A 22,551-nucleotide genomic window follows, 5' to 3' on the forward strand; every position below is an offset into this window, starting at 1 on the left:
TTGGTACATCATGAGAAGTCAGGGCTCTTTGGAAAAGACAGTAGCACTGGGAAAAACAGAAGGTAGCAGGAAAAGAGGAAGACCTGATATGAGATAGATTAACTCCATAAACGAAGTCATAAGCATGAATCTACAGGAGCCCAGCAGCACTGTTGAGGACAAAACATTGGGCACATCACTCAATCACAGGGTCACCGGGAGTCGGAGCTAACTCAATGACATGTAACACACATATTTACTCTGACTTTCATGAGTCTAAGCGTATTTCAAGTATATATCTTTCACTCCCCACTTTTTACAACACCTGACACCTAAATTGGCAAGTAATTTGGACTTTTAGACGCTCTTCAAGTTTTCTAATACAAAGCTGCTACTTTTCTATGTAAGAAAAGTAATATCCCATTACTATGCTGTATACAAATTTGTAAAAAGAGCAAAATCTCCAATTTTTTCCAAGATGCTGTCCAATTTAATGGTGGATTTATTCTAGAATTGGATCTTCTAGGTACTTTAAATATACATGAGTGACTTGTCAGGCATCAGACAGGCTCTTTTACTTCTAGGGTCTCTCTGCTTCTTTTATTTTCTGAGCACCAATGTCTCTATTACAACTTCTTACATCAGATAGCACTTATTCCCATTTCCTTTCTCCTCCTACTGGATAACTAGACAATCAGTTCAGTGAAAGTAAATCTTGTCAGCATTACTGGTTTATCTGGTACCTTGGCCTATTAAATACTGTTGACTACTTTATTGCAGGCCAGATTTGATAACTGCCCTCAGCTGCTCCAGAAAATAGAGCGGATGTTAAGTAATTATTTGTCAAAGGTTTCATTGCTACAGCAACGAGGAAACACTTTGAGAATCTGTAAGTCCATCTTTTTCCTCTGAAAACAAGTGCCTGATTATAGGAACTCAAAAAATGCATACAAATCCCTGGGGTACACTCACAACATTTAAGCAGTATCTTCAACTGCTCATTCAACGAAGTGCACTTACATTCAAAGCACGCTTCTACATCCCACACCCCATCCAGTTCTGCTGATAGTAATTGATCGCTCTCCATCAAATCATACCTTGATTTTGGCCTACTTCTCTGTCTTCTATTTGGGCCAATGATAAATTCATGAGGACTTCTGCATAGAATACAATGACTTTCATAAAATTTTTCTGACAGGATTTGGTTAACCATGCCAATTGCTCCACAGATTACATACCTTCTGATAATACCCCACTATATCTCTTGAGACATTTATACAAAATATTTCTACAGCTGTAAGAAAAATCAATAAAATCCAAAGCCATGCAATGTTGAATAACTATGTTGTATACCTGAAACTAACATAATAGTGCATATTAACCATATTTTAATTAAAATAAATTCACAGTCATAATATCCATAATTATGGTCTGGCATGGATTTGTGAACCTATATATGTTCTTCTTTAAATAAGACCTATTAACACTATCACTTTTAAAGTATCTTGTCACTTTGGGAGCGAAAAAAAACTACTGCAAAGTTGAACAGACACTGAAAATTAGTTTTATCAAGCTAGCAATAAATTGACTTTAATAATTAGAATCAGTGACCATCTTTTAAAAAGCACAGGCAAGGCGGGCTTCTTTTTCATTGCTAATCCTACAACGAGTGGGTTCTATCTAGTATTACTATAGAAATCTTATATCTGAATTTTCCTAGCAAATAAAAATAATGACTGATCAGACTCAGATTAATCATTCCATAGGGAAAGTAAGGCAACCAGGTGGTAACAGAAACCCTCTCAAAACTGAATCTTTATCAATAAAATGGGGAGTCCACCCACAGAACTGTCTGCTGAAAGTTTTCACTTCTTGGTCCAGACAGATTCTCTAAACTAGTACAAAGGCAATAATTTTTTCCACATTTTCTGTAAAATGAATGGTCTTAAAATTCTTGTGCCCTGGTGTAGCTTTTCAGCAGGAAAAGAACTTCCTTATCAAGAATGAACTTAAGCCCTGGCCAGTCGGCCTGGTGTGCAGGAGTCCCGGGTTCGATTCCTGGCCAGGGCACACAGGAGAAGCACCCATCTGCTTCTCCACCCCTCCCCCTCTCCTTCCTCTCTGTCTCTCTCTTCCCCTCCCGCAGCCAAGGCTCCACTGGAGCAAAGTTTGCCCGGGCGCTGAGGATGGCTCTGTGGCCTCTGCCTCAGGTGTTAGAATGGCTCTGATTGCGACAGAGCAACGCCTCAGATGGGCAGAGCATCGCCCCTTGGTGGGCATGCCCGGTGGATCCCGGTCGGGCGCATGCGGGAGTCTGTCTGAATGCCTCCCCGTTTCCAGCTTCGGAAAAGAACAACAACAAAAAAAAGGAATGAACTTAGCTTCTCCAACTCTTAAAAACAACCATCTTGCCCTGGCCAGTTGGCTCAGTGGTAGAGCGTCGGCTTGGCGTTCAGAGGTCCCAGGTTCGATTCCCGGTCAGGGCACACAGGAGAAGCGCCCATCTGCTTCTCCACCCCTCCCCCTCTCCTTCCTCTCTGTCTCTCTCTTCCCCTCCTGCAGGCGAGGCTCCATTGGAGCAAAAAGATGGCCCAGGCGCTGGGGATGGCTCCTTGGCCTCTGCCCCAGGCGCTAGAGTGGCTCTAGTCGCGCGTGGGCATGCCCCCTGGTGGGCGTGCTGGGTGGATCCCGGTTGGGCGCATGCAGGAGTCTGTCTGACTGCCTCCCCGTTTCCAGCTTCAGAAAAATGAAGAAAAAAAACCAAACAAACCATCTTCTCCATATCTCTTCATATCACTGTAACATGTTAAATGTCTTTTCTAATTTAACAGCTGTCCCCTTCAAATGAAGGGACATACACTAAGGGCTCTTCTGGCTCTTCTTCTGAGACCTTTGTGCCCACAGATTACAAGGTCCTCTGGGTGGTGCCTAGCCCCGGTTCTGGACACTCAAAGGGCACCCACTGTCTTCCTGTGTCTTGCTCTCAGCATGACACTATGGGAACAAAGAACATAAATAAGATGGTTTATAACCTTACTTGGTCCTATCCAAAGCAGCTTTAAACTTTTCTATTCCTGTCCTGTTCAAATTCTGCAGCAGTTTGGGAAGTAAACTTCACATTCATAAATCCTGATTTCCCCGCCCCCTCTTCCTTCCTCACTATTCATGTAACAATGTCTTCTTGACGGGAATACCTCAACTCACCTTTGTCTCCGCAGGTCCATCAGCTTCCTTCCTGCGCTTCAAAGGTAGGCCAGGGCCCTTGAGACATGGCCACTGGGCACTCTGGGGCTGGCAGAGCCACCCGCACCTCCTGAAGCATTCCCTCTCCCACCAGCCAACTAAACGCTCTCTCTCCTTAAAGATTTACCCCCCTAAAAGTCCTATCTCACTCTGAAAGAGGATGGATCGGCTACCTCACGAGCCCCTTGTCTGAGGCTTCCACACCTCGCATCCCTAAGTACCAAGCGTCGGTCCTCACACAGGTAGGTGGGTCTGCTCTGCACAGGGCGGGGGGAGCCTAGGTTTCCGCGTGCAGTGATAGGAGGGGTGAGGGCCCAGGTCCTCGCAGGAGTCAAATCTCTAAAATTTTACGGCCAAACTTTCAGGTCTTATTTCTGAGGTGGGGAAGGCGAACTCCGGGGCGACCCTCGAACTCAGCGCGGGTGCTCGCAGTTAAACGGCCCCCTCCAGCCTCGACTTCGCGTATCCCCGCCTCTGACTTCGGACGCCGAGCCGCGGTAGAGGCCCGGCCGACGCCCGCTCGCAGCCGCGCCATGCCCTCCTTCATCCTCACCCGCTGCCGCGGGCTGCCTCTTACCTGGCACGCTGGCATATTACCCGCCGCGCTCCGCACCGGAGACTCTGGGTCCGGACGAGTCTCAGCGGACACCAGTACCCGGTGAAGGAGGCTGGCAACGACTTATCAGCCGGAGTCTTGAAGGCTGCTACCTGGAACGCGCCGCCTGGTTTCTAAGGAACTGGGGGCTCTGGAAGAGGGGGTGGGACGGCGGGAGATCTGCGCATGCCCCCTGACGGGGGTGGAACCTGCGGGGAGGAGCCGTGACCTAGAGCTGCGCATGCTCGTTGGTTGTTGGCGGGGAGGGAGTGGGGGGTGGAGGTTAAATAACCTGGCTGGAGGCCTGCGTCGTTATTTCCGGCGGTGGGGACATTGTTAACCGTCCTTGTATCCTTTCTGGTTCGCCGCTCTCATCAAGGGCAAGGAGGTTTTGGGAACTCTGGTGGGTTTTGGTTGTCCAGAAGCGAAGGAAAGTCTTCTGTTACACATAACCCATCCTTTGCAAAGTAGTTCTCTCGAACTCACCGACCCTCACGGCTTCCTAGATATTTTTTAGTTCCTTAGATATTAGTATTCTTATGGTCTGTGATCTCAGTCCTCATAATTTTTTTACTGAATCCTATAAGCAACCCTGCCCCCAATCTGCTAGAGCAGTGAAACCTAAACCTTAGTGTAAAACAGGCTAAGTTGGAAACATGGGATTAGGGGTTATTTCTGCATGGGGAGCCTCACCCCTGCTTGTCTGACCCTCCTGGTGAGTCTGAACCCCAGCTCAGCTGGCCCTCTTTCCAGAGCAGCCTGTAATGATAGAACATGTCAGTTAAGGCAGGTGTTCCCACTGAGACCAGCTGACCGTGCTTTGGCAGGAGACAGGACTTCCCACCACTGCCACCCTTGTGAACATGGAAGGCTTCCAGAGTGATGAGAAATTGTAACCCCCAAAACCCCCTTTTCTGATGGGATTTTATTCCTTTAGTACCTCCCCTGGATTTTGAACAGCCAGGTACAAAGGAGGCAGAATCAAAATGTGCTTATTTTATGTTTGTCTTAGTCATTGTTCAAATTTCACCCTAGAGCAAGGTTTCTCAATAGCAGCACTGTTGACATTTTGGGCCTTATAATTCTTTGCTGTGGGGGCTTTCTGCATTGTAGGATATTTAGTGGCATCCCTGAACACAACCCACTAGATAGCAGTAGGCCCCAACCCCAGCCGTGACTACCAAAAATATCTCCAGATCTTGCCAAATGTCCCCTTGGGGGGAAAATTGGTCCAAGCTGAGAACCACTATTCTAAGGGAAATTTATCTACTATAGTTTAACTTATAGAATCAGGACATTTGTGCTGATCTTAATACTTCACTTTTCCCAATACACTAGCTTTGCCCTGAGAGTTCTGTAGACTAATAGTCCTGTAAAGTGGCCAAGTGAAGCGTTCTATAGTAATGTAAGTTTGGAAAGTACTGGGTTTTAAGCTGCACATCTTAACACAGGATTTCTAGAGCTTTTAATTAGCTGGTGATGTTCATTGTGACCATCCATCACAGTTGTCCTTATTTACTGGACCACAAAACCCTTTTCTGGTTCCAGGAACCATGTTCCTCTGGGATATGGATCTACTTGCTCTCCAGCAAACCTTCCTCACTCCAGTGACTTTTAGGTACCACCTATTCCCTTCTGTTCCTGACACTATCTTGGGGCACCATTATCCATACTTTTGCCCCAACCCAAAGCCTGCATTTGCCTTGTCTCTTGCTTTTCCAATCTCCCTTACATCCAGTCACTCCTCCTGCTGTGCTAACACAGTGGTCAAACTCATTAGTCAACAGAGCCAAATATCAACAGTACAAAGAATGAAATTTCTTTTGAAAGCCAAATTTTTTAAACTTAAACTATATAGGTAAGTACATTGTTATTAACTTAATTATGGTACTCCTAAGCTGGATTTTGTGCCCACACTAAAGGGGCAGAAGAACCGCATATGGCTCGTGAGCCGTGGTTTGCCGACCACTGTACTAACACATCTCCTAAATATTCCTCAAACCTGTCCTCGTGTCTGGCCTGCAGTACTAGCCTCGCTGCTTATTTCTTTGCCTCCAATTTGTTTCCAGTCCCACCTCCAGGTGGACATCAACATGAGCTTCTCTATCCCTCCTTTACATCAAACTCTGATACTTTTGGGAGGTAGAAGGAGGCAGGAGCAGGCCAGACACCAAGGAGCGTCCTCATAGAGGCAGGGCAGTCAGTCACCTGTACTACATCCTTAAGTGCTAAGCACTGCCCTATGCATGCTAGAATCTTCTACCACAATGGGATAGTAGAACTGACTCCATTTTAAGAATAGGAAAACTGAAACTGAGAAAGGTTAATTTTATAAGGTTAACAGGTTAGTAAAACAGAACAAGAATTTTGAGCACAAGCTCTTTCTCCCAGACTGACAGGAGACTAACTCAATACCCCTCAGAAGAGCTCCTTTTTACTGTCTGTTTGGGGTGAAGATATTTGGAATGTATTAAAAACTTGTCCTGGACAGATAGCTCAGTTGGTTGGAGCAGTGGTAGTCAGCCTGGTCCCTACCGCCCACTAGTAGGTGTTCCAGCTTTCATGGTGGGCGGTAGTGGAGCAACCAAAGTATAAATAAAAAGATAGATTTAACTATAGTAAGTTGTTTTATAAAGATTTATTCTGCCAAACTTAGCAAAAATCCGACATAAAGTACTTGGTAAGTAATTATTATTATATGCTTTAACTTGCTGTAATTCTGCTTTATAAATTTTATAAAGTAAAGTTACTTCTCTACTTTATAAATCACCATTACTGTGGAACCGGTGGGCAGTTAGAAAATTTTACTACTAACAGAGAAGTGAGCGGTAGGTATAAAAAGGTTGACTACCCCCGGGCTAGAGCATCATTTTGAAGTGCAGAGGTTGCCGGTTCGACCCCGGTCAGGACACATACAGGAACAGATTGATGGTCCTGTCTCTCTCCCTCCCTCTCGCTAAAATCAATAAATGTTTTTTAAAATCCTATCTTGAGGGTAGGAGGTCCTGTGGCCCAACTTTTTGAAGGTGAATTTGCTTTTTCTTTGTCTCAGATGAAAGCTATTTTGGGGGAAAAGAATTAAAGCTTAAGTACCTATCCTCTGTCAGGTCATAAAAACACCCAAAGTCTTGAGAGCCCTTGAAGTAGTAGAGGCCTAGGCAATGAAGGGGTGGGCTGAGAAGAGCCTAACCCCTCCAGTACACTGGGTACCAGACCCACTAAGACACAGAGACCAGACACTCATGACTGCTCATGGATGTGTATTTTAATAAAAATAATTCTGTCAAAATACAACAGGAGTTTTTTCATCTCTCAAGTACAATTTAATAGGATGTTTTGTGTTAGAATTCTCTCTAAACCCTCCCACACCCACAAGTTTCATGCTAATGCCAAGTTATCAACTTGCAAGGACAAAGGCAGAACCAGTGTGCACAATGTGGAGGACGTGTGTCACCTGTAATTATGAATGGAGGAAAACCCTATACAAAATGGTGGCGCCGCAGGCAGCCAGAGTCCACAATCTGGCCACAGGTCCGGGTGCACAGGACTGGTGGTCAAGTAGGGCTCTGCTGCCCAGCTGCCACACAGTGTGCATACCTGAGTTGTGAGCAACCATGGAAACTTGCAGCTCTGACAGTTCTCTGCCTCAACGTCTTTGTGCTTGCTTAAGGGGTAGAAAGGCGCTGGGTGGCTGGGCAGTCCTCATTTCTCCAACTCTTGGTGTCCCCTTTTTGAAGGCCTACAACCAGCCACAGACCCATGTGGGTGAGGACTGGGTTTCTGGCTTTCTTTGTGTGGTCTGCCAATCTCCATCCACTATGGAAGGACAATCATTTGATGGTGCAAGGGTTTAAAAGGTAAGGAAGGCTGCTCCCCCAGGGCTGGTCAACCCAACAGGGCTGTCTTCCCCTGACCCTTTGGGTCAAGTCCAGTTCTTCACCGGGGCTCCTCCCAGGTGCCTTCCCCACTCTTGGCTCCTGGAAGCAGGCTGGTAGGACTGGGTGTGCAAGAGGGGCTCCTCTGGCTGGCAGGCAGGCCTGGACTATCAACAAGACAGTGGGCTCAAGCAGCTTTGTTTTTGTCCTCTCCACGGCTTGTGGGGCAAAGGCTTATGTCCCAAAGGTATGTTGTCCAACTGGGACAGAGAGCCCCTCCGGAGAGGAACAGAGTAAACAACTTGGACTCAGCTGAAACAGTGAGATAAGGCACAGAAAATGGGGAGATGGCCATGGGTACTGAGTGCAAGCCATGCGAACACCCAACCCCACGCAGCACACAGCTGTCCCAAGTCCTCCTGGGCTCTCTCAGATGCTCCATACCCAAGCCCAGGCACCTATCCCCATCCCTGACACACCCCTGAAAGTACCAGCTGCTCAGAAACCGCTGGAGGCCTAACACCGCTGGGCCTAACCCCTCATCTGCCATTCAGCTTTAGGACTAAGCAATGTTGCCCGACTCACAGGGATAAGGTTAGTCCCGGCTCTGGCGCAAATCTGCTGTGTGACTTTGGCCAAGTCACTTAACCTCCTGGACTTGTTTCCTTATCTGTAATAGGAGAGGATTGGTGGAGCAGATATTCTCTGAACCCTACTCCAGCTGCAAAAACCTCTGGTTTTAATTTCCAAACCTACTTAGCTCTGACCATTTTAACAGACTGATATTTTCAACCTCTGGGTTTGGGAGCTAAGTATACCCAGCCCTGCATAGGATGAGTTTCCTTTACAGACAGGATGACAGCTCCCTGATGGGTCATGGTCTGTGGGTTGCCAGCTGCCCTGATGGAAACCAGGAAAAAACAGTAGCGTACATGATCATGTCCCAAGGCAGAACTCTAAGACAGCAGAGGGCCAGGGCCCTGACACCACCACCAGCAGCTGGTCCAACTCAAGCATTTCTCTTGTTGTCCAGCTGTGGGTGCAGCAAGGCCTGGTGGGCTCTGAATAACTTAGGCCATCCCAACCATTCCTGTGTCCAATGACAGAGAGCAGAAAATTGCCCAGGCAAGATCCAGGCAGGGACTGGAAATTCATCTTCTGACCTTGCCCCTTTGCAGGGGATGCTTGTGTGCTCCCTCCCACTGTGAAGCAGGTGGGGAAATCCCAGTCCCTCTTGGTGTTCCTCTGGGTAGATCTCCTCCCTTCCCTCTTCCTAGGCTGTCAGTCCTCGCAACAGACGGCTCACCCAAGTCCTGGAAGCCATCTTGGCCCTTCCTCTCCTGATTCCCTGATGGCAGTACCAGGGCTGTTTTTTGCCTCACCAGCTGTAAAGATCCATCTGACAAGGCTGGTGGGACATGTGTAAAGCCCATGAGGTCCCTTCCTCTGGCCAAAACATACTCATAACAGTCTTTCTTAAGCGTGGCTAGGGCCAAACTGCAGGGAGCTGCCTGGCACAGCTGCAGTGAGGCCTGGCCTAGGGGGTCAAGGGTTCCATCCACTCCAGTGACCAGCAGCCCAAGAATCTGTCTCCACTGGTCCTGGCTTCTCAGCAGAAAGCATTGATTCCATCAGAGCTTCGCAGAGCTGGTGAAGATCCAGGCAGGAAGAAGGCAGCCCCTGTACTCAAGGGCCTCTGTCGCAATGGAGACTTCCTCCCCACAGCCTGACACACAGCAGCTCTTGGATCGAAGGCAGGTTGTTTCCAGGCAATCAATTTAGAGTAATGAAATATTTGGCCATCTTAACAATGAGAAGGCAGGATGATGAAAAGGGAAGAGAGAGAGGTGCAAGGCAGGCAGTGAAAGACAGGGAAGAACGGTAGATAGCGTGCTGGCCAAGGACCCTCCACTCCCTTGCTATGCTGTATAGCCTTGGGTCAACTCCTCTCTTTTCTGGACCCCTGGCCCTACAGTTCTATGCTCAGTCCGACTCTCAGGGGCCTGGGGACCCACACCTCTTGATGTTGCAAACCAGCTTAGCCTTACCTGCCCACTAAGTGCCCCCTCCAAAGCCTATGGGGCTTCCCCACACTGCAGCTGGGCCTGTGGCTCAACAAGGGAAGCCTGAAATAAATCACTTGGCTGAGGTTACAGAGATGATTCTTTTTTAATGAGTTGGACTCAAATAAAAACATATGGTGTCTGGATAGACTCACCAAAGAGGTGGTGGACCACTAGCACTACGATAAATACTGTGTCTTTTTTTTAATATATATATTTATATATATTTATATAATCTCATTTTTTTACTTATGAAAATAATAAGCCATCACCAACTTGGATAGGCTTCATCACTAAATTAGCAGAAACCAGCTCAGCACAAACTCTCCAGAGATAAATACTGGTGGCTCAGTCAGGAGGAAAAAAAAAAGATTAAAAAACTCCAACCCCTCCTCAAAATGAAACCCCCCTTTCAAAGTAGAAGGCGCTACATGAGAGTAACCAGCCAATACTGTGTCGTAGGCCGCTGCACGTGAAGAGGGGGTGGGGGGAGAGAGATTGAAGGTGGGGAAAAAGTAAAAAGAAAGGAAAGAAAATGAAACGAAAGAAAAAAGAAAGGAAAGGAAAGGGAAAGGGAAAGGAGAAAGAAAGGAAAGGAAAAGGGAAAGAAAGGAAGGTGAGGAGGCTAGGCAGGAGGAGTGGACTCTGCCCATGGCTTCCAGGTCCCTGCGCCAGGTGCCTATGGAGGGCCGGGCTGCTCCAGCCCTGAGGCTGAGGAAGGGCCAGGCGGGGCCAGCCAGCATGGTCAGCTAGTGCAAGTAGTCATCAACTCTGGCAAAGGAGCAAGATCCCAGGCCCGCTCGGGCCATGAGTCGTAGACATTCAGATGCCTGGCCCAAGGCGAGCATCAGAGGGGGCTGCTTTGGCAGGTTCTGAGACTCTGTGGATAAGAGATGAGGCCTGGTCACTACCCTGCCCAAAGCTTGGACCCAGGTCAAAGTTCTCTTGGAGAACTTGGGGGAGTGAACAAAATCTCTTGGAATAGAGTATTTATGTGTCTCTGTGTGAGTGTGCCCTAGCCACCAGGCCACAAGCCAAAAACTTAAGGGCCTTAGCTTTCTTCCAAGCAATAGGCTGGCCTGGGTCCAGAGTCCCACCCGAGGGCCCACCACAATCTAGCCAGACAACTCAGTTGGACAGAGAGAGTTCAGGATTTTGGTTCAGCCATGGGAGCCCAAGAATCCTGTGGGCCATCAGAGAGCTCCTAGACAAAGCTCACCACCCTGATTTGGACAAACATCAGCGATTCTTAGGGAAAGAAGGGAGGGGGCCACCCCAAGCACTCATGAGCAAGCTTCTAATTTTGTTAGATCTACTTACCTAAAATGGCGCTGTTGAGGGCTGCACACACAGGCTCCCTCTGGATAGGATCAAGCTGCTGGCCAACTGGGCAGCTCCAGGGGTCTGAGTATGCCAGCAGGCTAAAGGCATCCTAAGGGACAGGGCACTCTTGAGAGGACTGTGGCACACACTTCACACACCCCGCCATGGCTCCAGAGACCACAGTGTTGTGTGGTGCCCAGTGAGGATACAAAACACCCCACTGTTGGGTCAGGGAGGGTTGTGCCCTCCACAGAGCCAAGAAAGGACGGAGTACACCCTGGATGTCCCATTTCCCACTGCAGACTTGACTGGAGCCCACTTTGTCCTGGTGTTGCTGTCCCGAGGGCCCTCCCAGAGTCACCCTGACCCCATTACCAAAAGGGGGCCCTCTCTGTATGAGGGCTTGGCTTGTTCTGTACCTGCAGCATCTCTGTGTGGGCCAAATTCTTGCCATACTCCCTGCCCAGCTGTTCACTCAGTGCCTGCAATTCGCGGCCAAACAGGATTATCCTTTCTGTGGCGGCCTGATTGCCCCCGCAGAGCTGCCGTCGAGGATGCCCATCATCTGCACCCAGAGCCCAGCAGAGAACACATCAGGAGGCGTGAGGAGAGAAAGGGAGGAGAACATGGCAAGAAGGACCTTGCGGATGAGGGGCTGTAGCTTCTGCCAGAAGCAAGTGAGGCCTGGGAGGAGCAAGTGGGCCAACTACAGATGAGGTGCTTACTCTACCCAGCACATGCTCTAGGAGTCAGACGACTCAAAGCTTTCTCTCTTTCCACCCTGTACAGATGCATGGGGGCTCATAACAGTGCCCTCTCTCTCCAACTCCCTCTAGCCTCAAATGCAGAGGTCCTGGTCACGGCAGCAGGCTAGGGCCTTCAGGCCTCAAGCCCCCACTCATGATTGGCTAAGGAGGCTGTGGACCAGGTCTGACTAGAGCCTCTCAAGCTGTAAAAGTCTGCCCATCCCAACCCCGTCCCAGGGAGCAGGGGCATCTGGGCTGAGTGTTGCTGCCCATGGAATATCATGCTGGGGCATGGCCCTCACCCATGCTGGATTCATCTGTCTGCAGGTCCTCATGCTTGTAGGCACCATTGACGATGCGTGTAGACATGCTCTCGAGCACACCATTGGGGTAATGCTCCGCCTCCATCTCCATCTCACTGTCACTGTGGAGAATGGTTGAGGTAGGGGTTGGCCAAGGGGATGTGCTTGGAGGAGCGTGGTTGGACCTCCATTCAGGCTTTAGCCAGCTGCTATGGGTAAACTGAGGACCCCCAGGAGCATGGAAGAACACCTCTGGCTTCCCAGGCTCCAACACTTAGCCCCCACTGTGATACTAGCTATCCCCAGAGGCCTGTCATCTGACTCCGACTCCTGTCCCAATGCTGCCTCTGTGACCCTCTTCCAAGCGGGCACACTCTTAAAAATCCCCTTACCCCCAAATGACTGGGGCCTGTGAGCCCCAGTAGGCATCTCTGGGAGTAAAACCCAGGTCAGCCCTCCAGCACACTGGGGGCTGCTGAAAACTACCTGTAGTCTGTGGCCTAAAACCCCTGCCAGCCCCACAAGCCAAGAGCAGTAAAAACTTCTTCAGTATAGACTTTGGAGGTTCCAAGGCTTGGTCACCTTGGAAGAGACCACATTCTCAGCCTGGCAGTACTGGTGCCTCTGGATAAAGACCGGGCCAAATAAAGTGGCAGTCGAATGACTTGTAGGACTACAAGCTGGAGCCAATGCCTGGCGGGTCAGCAGCTCCAGGCACAGACCTGGGATAGAGGTGGGGGGTGAAGTATACAGGACAGTGCTTAAAAGTCAGGCTGCAGTGGGCCCAAGTGGCACAGAGCAGAAGGGAGGAGAATGCCGAGTAAGATAGGTACCTGGTCTCCTGGTTACTGGTGCTGCTGTGGGGCTGGGACTTGGTGGAATCTGTTGAGTTGGACTCAGAGTAATTGATGGAGGACGGGGATGAGGAGGATGAGGAGGACGAGGAGGAGGAAGAGGAGGTGCTGGGCGCAGGGTATTTACTGTGGTTCTGTTTGCTTTTGGTGGATGCGACGCCATTGCTGCAGCTGGGACTATCTGCACCTGTAAGCCAGGGGACATTCAGAAGACGGGCAACTTGCCATCAAGTGGGGCCCTGAAAGTGATTACAATGGTCCCATTTCCATTCCCCCAAATCCAGCAGTGAACCCTAAGCCCATCCCAGGGAAGGGTATGTAGGTGGCCTTTCTTCTCCACACCAGTCCTTCCCGGAGCCCTCTGGACAGTGGCTGACCTGTGTTGTGCATGTGGGAACTACTGGGGCCATGTCGGGGGCTGAGGCTGGGGGAGCCAGGGTAGCTGTCCTGGGACTTGGGGCTTCGGGAGCTCAAGCTGCGGACCTCACTGTCGGTCCCATTCACCATCTCCACAAACTGTCGGCACCTGCAGAAGGAGCAGAGCGGCACTGCTCTGGGCTTGGTCCAGGTTGTATGTTCCCACTACCAGCTGAGAAGGGCTGGGCTATGGGTGAGCTGGTAGGCCCCAAAACTCACTTGAGCATGAAGAGCAGGTTGGGATTGTGCTCCAGCAGCCCTGGGTAGAAGCGCTGTGTGGTCTCAATGGCCTCACCCACACGGCCCTCCAGCACCAACTTCTGGATCTCTGCAAATAACAAGAACACAGTAGTGAGTGAGGGACTGCAGACCTTCCTCACAGCCACATGCCTGCACATTCCCAGTCCAGAGCACGGTCAGATGGGCTGACTCAGTGGCATGCCAATTGGGATGCTCACAGAAGAGGCTGAAGAAAGAACCTGGCTGCCCAGCCCCATTATAGACCCTGGTTTCTGCCAAGTATTGGGGAGTCCTCAAAGAATAAGAGGGGAAAACGGATCAGGGACTCTCAGCCCAGAGACAGGAGAGTGAGTTTGGAGGCTTGCTCCTATGGAGTACAGGTTGCCAGGGATCTGGGTTTGGGAGGGGTCCTGGCTGTGGGAGCATAATCTGAAGATGGGCACTTAGGCAGCTTAGTGGTCCTAGGGGCTCCTCTTCAGACAGATCTCTCTCCTTTCAGGCCTCCCAGGAGAGGGGCAATAGAGCACATTGATTCTGGGCCAGAGCCCATGTCTTGGCGGTCTCCAGGGGCTGCAGTGTGCTCTCTACTGGAGAGATCATCCTCCCACACTGGCATCTCTGAAGTTGACACCTCTCAGGCCATCAGCATCTTGCTCTTGCCCTGGGTCCTGGTGCATCTTGCTGCGAGCAACTTCTCGGTCTGAGGCTATCATTCGTAGATCCCAAGTCTGGGATCTCTTTCCATCTGTCTGGCTGGGCATAGCTCCTCAGGGAGACACAGACACACGCACATACACAAAGATGCAGGCTCAGAGAGACGCAAGCAGGCACAAGAAAACACACACATCCATACATTCTCCCTCACCATTCTTTTCTCTATCTCTTTTCTGGGCTCTGTTTCCTTGTTCCCAACACTGTCTTTCCACAACTGAGCTCCAAACATAGTACACAGGCCAGTATGAACACCAGGAAAGTTTTCTCTGGCTCCTTCCTTTGGCTGTCTGCGAGGACAGGACCAGAGGTGGGGAGCAGAGAGAGGTGCTACCCAAGCAGCAACTGAACATCAGCCTTCGCCCTGATTAATCAAATCCTCTCTACGGCCAGGAGCAGGCAGAACTATTAAAGCTGACTAAACGGTGTGAAAGGCAGCACATGGTGTAAAGTGCAAACACACTCTTTTCAGAAGACCATGAACAAGATGCTGAGCAGAATCCAGGATTCAGGGGGAAGGAAATGAGGGGGGAGCAGGATCCAGCCATGCCAGGCCCCAGCCAGTGCCAGGCCAGCAGAGTGTGCATTAGGGAGGCTGCACTGAGACTTTCCCATGCTGCTAGAATGTCCATCTGGGCAGTACTGTTGTGGACGAGGGACAGAGCAGAGCTTGGGGCTGGACTGGGGCTCTGGGATGATCTCCTGGGGGTGAGGACCACGGTAGTAAGGACCAGAGAGGAACAGATTCCTGCCAGATGACCCAAGGCTGGCATGAGGCAGAGAGTAGAGTCAGGGATAGGTGAGGGAGGACAAGAAAGGAGAGAGGAGAATCAGCCTTACTTTGTCTGTTCTTTATGGACGCTTGTTCTTCCTGAATTGGGGTTTCAGTCATTCGGGCAAAAGCCGTAGCTGTGGCACAATACCCATGATGCACCAGGTAAGAGGAGACCATGCTAGAAGAAAGGAAATGTTCAAGGTGACACTCAAGAATTGCATTTCTCATAGTTACAGAATAGTCACATAGAACCTTTAAATATTAAAGTCACATAGAGTTTTTAAATATTAAAAACCCAAAACACTACATTTCTCACTGACCACCTGATGAGACAGACAATCTCTATTAGGTCTTCCCTAAACACATCTTAGAGGTGCAACCTCCAAGAATGAGAATAAAGGGGTTGAAACAAAATAAAAACTTCCCCCAGTGCTTATGCAGGCAGGTTGGGGAGGACCTGTCACCACATCTGTGCTCGCAGCTTGGATAAGTGGCCGCAGTTTCTCTAGGATATGCTGCCCACTAGTGGGCAAGTATGGTAATAGTACACACACAGGGACATACCATCTTCTTACAGAAGCACTGCCCTCTATGAACTGCAGCAAGTCCAGAGATGGTCAAATCTCCCTGAGGTCTTCCTGGAAAGACAGACTGCCAGGCAGTCTGGCAGCTGCCCAGCCAGGGAGAACACACACCATGTGCACACCTTCTATAGACACAGGACCTCCTCTGGGAGCTGTCCTACATGCCTGGCAGGAGCATTCTAGCTCACCAGGCAAAACTGGCCCTTAGGGGTGCTGGCTCTAGAGGATCACAGGGAGCTAACCCTCTTAGCAGGGAGGAACATGTTACTCCCGATATGCCACAAACCAAGGGCCTGGGAAGCCAAGATATCAGGCAACGATATGGCCAACAGTGTAGAGAAGTCCGAGGCCCAGAGCACGTTTAATCCCACCCAAAGCTGGCTGAGCAGTGGTGTGTGTGCATGCACACACATGTGCACACATGCAGAGCAAAAGGATGAGCCCTCACATCTGATATGTATAAGAGTGAACACCTTGGTGTGTGCATGTGTCTGATGGCATTATTATAATTGCCAAACACACGTGTGACACAAAGTAAGGAGTCAGAAAATACAGCCACTTATTATGAAATTATTTACTTATAATATTATATTCTAAGTAATAATTCTTATATTATTCTAAACACAAGGGCAAAAATTTTGGACAACACATGGTTGAGATGAGTTCATATGCACAAACAGATACCACTAAAATGTACAGCCCCTTTGATTCAATAATTCCACTTCTTAAAAGGGCACCAACAAAATAATCTTAAGAAAAACTCGCCCTGGCCAGTGGCACAGTAGATAGAATATCATCCCAGAGCTACAGGGTTGCAGGTTCCAACCCAGGGCTGCCGGCATGACCCAGAGGTCGCTGGTTTGAGTCCCAGTTAGGGCACACATAAGAAGTAATCAATGGATGCACAATTAAGAGGAACAATGAGTTGATGTGTGTGTCTCTCTCTCCCCCTTACCACCCAATCTCTAAAACAAAAACAAAAAAGAAACCTTGATGTACAAAGGGTTACCCACAGGATTACCTACAGAAGCAAAAGAGAAAATACCCTAAACTTCCCACCAAGGGAAGCCAGCCAAGGGGCTTGTGGCAAATTTGTCTCCAAGATAATAGAGCCGTTAACAATGCTCGTAAAACAAACAGTTATATGCAGGTGTTGGCAAATACATTTCGAACACACACAGCACAGGCACACACATAAACATAGACACCTATGTGCTGAGCCCAGGCCCTGTAAGCTGAGTACAGTCCCTCCCTCTCACAATTGGGACAGCTCCAGCTCTCCTTCGCCCATCCCAGCAAGCTGCTGTGGAGACTAGCACTGTGCTGGCCCTCTGAGGATGGGTTTCTGGGGACTGGGAACAAGACACAGCAGTATTGCTCTTCCTTAGACAGGTCAGGCCTCCTCACCTCTGCCTCAGCTCTCTCCGGGGTCTGGATCAATTTCAATCCCTCCATAAAGGAAAGCTACATGAAGAACCCAGAGTGGACCCAACCCAAGGATCAGACCAGGGCCAGTAGAAAAATAGCCCTTTACTGCCTACCCTTGGGAGCCAAGCTAACAAGCTAACCAACTTCTTGGCAGAATGGGTACTGGCCCTGCTTCACTAAGGCCTGCAACTGGTAAGTGGAAGAGAGACTCAAACCTGGCCTCCCTTGGGATTCTCAGCAAGACTGGCCTCCAGGACAGTCGGAATTAATCAGCCAAAGGACAGCGAGGCTGGTCCAAGGAAGGACTCTTCTTTCCCCCTCCTCTGCCATGGATGCATGAGACTCAGTACGGTGCTTAACCTGAGAGATGACCTCAGGCCAGACTTATAGCATGACAGACACTCCCTATGGTGAAAAAATAATCTACAGAGGAAAGTCTACTATAGATGGAGTCCTAGGATATCTTCTGCAAAATGGCCTGGGGAGGCAAACAGCCCTGCTGGTGGTATTACATACAGAGCCGTCAGATCCAGTGTGTGTGGAGGTGGAGGGGTGTTAATTAACAGCAGATCTGAAGAACTGAGCAGGAGCTACCCATCAGATAAGAGGGAAGCAGAAGAGCAGCAGAGGTGTCACCCTGAGAGAGCTTTCCAGAAGGAACGCTACCTACTGGAGTTGTAAGAGCGGCCTGTAGCAGTACAGGGTCCTACAGGCCAGAGGCCCCTGGGATGGAGCAGGGCTAGGTTAGGGCGGGAGCAGGGCACTCACTTCTGCAGCACCGCCTGCCACTCGCCAAGCCGGGCACTGATGGGGAAGCAGTGGACAGTGCCCTGGACCTTGGCACGCCACTCCCGCATGTAGTCCTCAATGTCAAACAGGAAGGGCTGCTGCCCAAAGTTGGCGTCCACAATCTCCCCAGGTGTCTGCAGGCCTACGGTGGGGTAGAGGTTGGCCTGAGGAGGAGAATGAAATGTCAGTCAGGCCCTGAGGGCAGTGGGGCAGAAGGCCTTGCCTCGCCCCGGTGTAGTGGGAAGGCACTGGCTCCCACCTGTCGCTGCCCTGGCTCTGAGAGAAACGCAGCAAGGCTGGAGGAGGCAGGACTGAGCCACATTCTGCCCCCCTCCCTACCATACACTATGCCCTAAAACTTGAGGGGAAAAAAGCCAAAGAAAAGCAAGCCTGGCTCAACATGGTCTCCTTCCCTGCATCAGAGGCTATGATGACCCCAAAGCACAAGGTCCCACTCTGGGACTCAGCCAGGGCACAGAAAGGTAGGCTGGGCTCCATGACCCTGCAGATGTACCTGCTGCAGGGGTGGATAATGGTTCTTCTCCAAAAGGTCTAAGACCAAGGGTCCCTTTGCCACAAAAAGGGGCATATGAGGGGGCAGAAATAGATGGGGAGCTGGGAAAGGAGGGGAAGAAGAGGAAAGCATGGCAAAAGGGGTGAGGTGGTTTAGACACCCTGACACTGGCAAAGGGTAAAGAGAGGCCACTACCCTTCCTGTCCAAGACTCGCTCAGAAGGCCTTTCGGTGAGTGAAGTTTGAGCATGTTCCTCCAGGGGCGTGGGGCTCCCTGCTTCCCATCTATTCCCTGCATTGACCACCTTTGGCCTGGTCACTACCTCACTCCGTACCTCCTATGTCTCCCCATTGTTACTGCTCACATTCCTGTCTGACTAGCCTCCTCTCCATTGTCACTGGGCCCCCAGTCCTCTCTTATGCCTTCCATCCTCAGGCCATGTGTCATTCCTGAGTATCATGTGCCTTTACTGCACACTGAGTTCCGCTCACCATGAGCTATGTGAACCTACAAATTCCCTCCTCCCTTCTTCCTTCCTTCCTTCCTTCCTTCCTTCCTTCCTTCCTTCCTTCCTTCCTTCCTTCCTCCCTCCCTCCCTCCCTCCTTCCTCCCCACTTCTATCCTCCACGCCACAGTCAAAGCCCACCTCCTCCAGCAAGCCTTCCCTGCATTCACTCACTTTCTAGCGCTTATTGACACACTGCCCTCATTCATGTCTGGCTGTTTCATGTCATGTCTCTACACCTAGACTTTTCCCCAGCCAGGGTCAGAATTCTCTCCCTTGCCTACATACTTTGCCTAGAACCGCCTAGAACCATTCACAGCCCCTCTCAGGCAGGGAGGAAGAATTCTGATGCACAGATAATAGGTTCTAACAGGATCCCGTATGCTGTAGCCTGGGCGTCGGAAGGTCCCGTAGATCATAAGGATACTTCCTTGGGCATCACAGGAGTGCTCAGGATCCCAAAGCAGCCACAGAGTCAGCAAACCTTTCCTCCTTCTAGAACCTGGCCAGGGCAAACAGAGCAGGGTGCCAGGCTCCCAGGATTCTGGGTGGATGTCCTGCATATGATGAGGCCTATGATGACTATTAATAAAGGACTGGGCTATAGGAGGTGGGGATGAGGCCTGAACTAAGCCAGGAGGAAATCTCACCCTTTTGCAAGAAGAGAAAACCCCACAAAGCTCACCTCTCTGGTTTAGAGTTCCCTGCATGGTAGCAGGTTCAGTCCCCTAGGGCGCTGTATTTCCTCAGGGATCTCTGATGGGGATGCACAGGAACCTAACAGTTCAGGGACAATTCTCTACACTGTACCCCAGCCCACTGGCTGTAAGCCACACAGAACTAGCTCAGAACTACTAAGCTATGGAGCTACCCTCATATTCCCCCCACCCCCAGTTATCTCTGGAAACGCCACAAATCGCTGTCACCTGCTAAGAGTCATGGAGAAAGATCAGGCCTTACTAATGAAGAGAGAAAGGCAAGCAGGTACCTCCTATTAGTACCCTCAATAGACAGCACAGCACATATCCCTGGTTGGGGAAAGGGCCAGACTCCACATCCTGCATTTGCAGGTACTACCGTACCCCATCCCAATCAGTCCCCAAGAGCCCGGGCCCTGGCCGGTTGGCTCAATGGTAGAGCGTCGGCCTGGCGTGCAGGAGTCCCGGGTTCGATTCCCGGCCGGGGCACACAGGAGAGGTGCCCGTCTGCTTCTCCACCCCTCCCCTTCTCCTTCCTCTCTGTCTCTCTCTTCCCTTCCCCACAGCCAGGGCTCCATTGGAGCAAAGTTGGCCCGGGCGCTGGGGATGGCTCTGCGGCCTCTGCCTCAGGCGCTAGAATGGCTCTGGTTGCAGCAGAGCAATGCCCTAGATGGGCAGAGCATCGCCCCCTGGTGGGCGTGCCGGGTGGATCCCGGTCAGGCGTATATGGGAGTCTGTCTGAATGCCTCCCCGTTTTCAACTTCAAAAAAAAAGAAAAAAAAAAGAGCCCGAAGAGGGGAGACCCAATAGTAATACTTACCGGGAGATCTGTGAAGGCTATACCTGTGGAAGGAAAGGAACAGTCATCAGCTCACTGGGGGTCTGTCACAACAGCTAGAGAGGGTCTGGTCACCACATCTACCCTATGGTAGAGGCAAAGCACATACTAGGGCCAGATTGTTTTAGATTCTGGCCTTCCCTTTGCTAAATGGCCTGACCAGAAATGAAGTCAGATACTTAAATATTTGTCCACAGCTCTTCCTGGAATGCTGAGGTCACCTGTGTGAAACCCTGGGCTTGCGTGGTCAAAGTACATACAATAAGCAACAAGTTGATGCTTCCCACTCCTCTCCCCTGCCTTCCTCTCTCTCTCTCTAAAATCAATAAATAAAATCTTAAAAAAAAAATGGCCTGACCAGGCAGTGGCACAGTGGATAGAGCGTCAGACTGGGACACAGAGGACCCAGGTTCGAAACCCCGAGGTCGCCAGCTTGAGCGCAGGCTCATCTGGTTTAAGCACAGCTCACCAGCTTGAACAAAACGTCGCTGGCTTGAGCAAGGGGTCACTCGGTCTGCTGTAGCCCCCTACCCCCCCCCATCAAGGCACATGAGAAAGCAATCAATGAACTAAGGCGACACAACAAAGAATTGATGCTTCTCACCTCTCCCTTCCTGTCTGTCTGTCCCTCTCTCTGTCTCTGTCACATGCACACACACAAAAGAAGTGACTATGGAGGACAATGGAACCCCAAATATATGAGCAGGTCTGAGCAGGAGAGAGGCCTCAGAACATCCACCAGAGCACTCATGTGCTACAGACTGAGAAACAACAGGGCCAAAGGAGGCTGTCCCAAAGACTCAGAGCCTCCCCCTTTTTTAGATAAAGTCTTATATCTTCTAGAAACTTCTGAGCTTTTGACCTGAAAGGTTTTCAAACCACTGACTACTTAGGGGTCCAAGCCTGCCCTATCAACCCCACCTAGAAAATAAGATGAAACCCTACAAGACAGAGAACAGGTGAGGGGTCTGACCATAGGTCTCCCAGTAAACCTGGCAGAACCCTGCCAGCCAGCTAGTGTATACCACATGCCTCCTCTGTGCTGGGCACTGGGTTCAGTGTCTAACAAGAAACCATTTAATCCTTCGAACCTTAGAAGGTGTATTCTGTCTCTGACACTAGTTTATAGACGAAAAAACCAAGGTGCGGAGAAATTGTTTATATTCTTTCCTAGGCTACTTTGCTCTGCAGTGAAGGAAGCTCATAAACCCATGATCTGCCTATCTGAGGCCACTTTTGAGCCCCCACGTAGAGTCAGCAGCCACAGCTGGTAGAATGAAATCTAGGAGCCCCTCTGCACCCATGAGGAGACATCACCATCCACCCTACAGGTCTGCATGGGAAATGCCCTCATGGATCTCAGTGTGGCTGCGGCTGCTGTACCTGCAACTCATGGAAGAGGCCCTCAGAACCTTGGAAGAAGGGGGAGTCCAGGCTCCATCAGTTATCTGCAGTGTGACTTTGGCAAGTTACCCAACCTGTCTGTGCCCATCTGAAAAATAGAGGGTAACACCAAACCTGAAACCTCAAGAGAAACTGAGATACTCTGTGAAGGCTGCTTCATAAACTGTGAGGCCTCAGTACAACTGGCTGCAGTTGTGCCACCAGGTGAGGCAATTGCCACATTTCTGGGCAGGGATAACCTAGGCAGGTTTACCCAGCTCTGTCTCACAATGGCACTCAGGAAAGGTAAGACCTGAGGTGCTTCCAGGAAGGTGAGGAAAGAGGCTACTCTGCCCCCTATTGCACTGCACAAGGGCAATACTGCTCCCCCCAGCCCTGCAGGCCTCTGGGAGCCTCTGCAAGGCCATTGTGATGACAAGATCTGGGTTGGCCCACGGGAAGAAGGTCCAGGCAAAGATCCAGGATGCAAACAGGAGAGTCAGACTTGCTGATAAGAAGTACTCTAAGCCAAGCAGACATAGGCCAGGGGTCACTGAGGCTCAGAGTATAAAGAACATGCGAACCTGACCTGTGGTGGCGCAGTGGATAAAGCATCGACCTGGAATGCTGAGGTTGCCGGTTCAAAACCCTGGGCTTGCCTGGTCAAGGCACATATGGGAGTTGATGCT

At 50.2% G+C, this 22,551-nt stretch overlaps 2 protein-coding genes across 5 annotated transcripts in view; both read right to left on the minus strand.

The window, feature by feature from the left end:
- The window catches only part of GFOD2 (Gfo/Idh/MocA-like oxidoreductase domain containing 2), a 54,124-nt gene extending 50,128 nt beyond the window's left edge, over positions 1-3,996 (minus strand). For both annotated transcript variants that reach the window (XM_066242994.1, XM_066242993.1), the window contains exon 1: positions 3,800-3,996. The gene's annotated coding sequence lies outside the window, so the exon portion shown is untranslated. The remainder of the gene's footprint in view (positions 1-3,799) is intronic.
- A 3,068-nt stretch (positions 3,997-7,064) lies between these two features.
- RANBP10 (RAN binding protein 10) overlaps positions 7,065-22,551 on the minus strand; it is a 75,876-nt gene continuing 60,389 nt past the window's right edge. For all 3 annotated transcript variants that reach the window (XM_066242501.1, XM_066242504.1, XM_066242505.1), the window contains 10 exons: positions 20,462-20,484; positions 17,904-18,088; positions 15,189-15,301; positions 13,617-13,725; positions 13,358-13,506; positions 12,960-13,167; positions 12,127-12,248; positions 11,498-11,643; positions 11,076-11,187; positions 7,065-10,635 (listed from right to left, as the gene is read on the minus strand). In XM_066242501.1, the coding sequence (XP_066098598.1) occupies positions 10,505-10,635; positions 11,076-11,187; positions 11,498-11,643; positions 12,127-12,248; positions 12,960-13,167; positions 13,358-13,506; positions 13,617-13,725; positions 15,189-15,301; positions 17,904-18,088; positions 20,462-20,484 (1,298 nt within the window). In that variant the 3' untranslated portion in view covers positions 7,065-10,504. The remainder of the gene's footprint in view (positions 10,636-11,075; positions 11,188-11,497; positions 11,644-12,126; positions 12,249-12,959; positions 13,168-13,357; positions 13,507-13,616; positions 13,726-15,188; positions 15,302-17,903; positions 18,089-20,461; positions 20,485-22,551) is intronic.

This window comes from Saccopteryx bilineata, chromosome 9, assembly GCF_036850765.1.
Source record: "Saccopteryx bilineata isolate mSacBil1 chromosome 9, mSacBil1_pri_phased_curated, whole genome shotgun sequence".
NCBI classification, from domain to species: Eukaryota; Metazoa; Chordata; class Mammalia; order Chiroptera; family Emballonuridae; genus Saccopteryx; species Saccopteryx bilineata.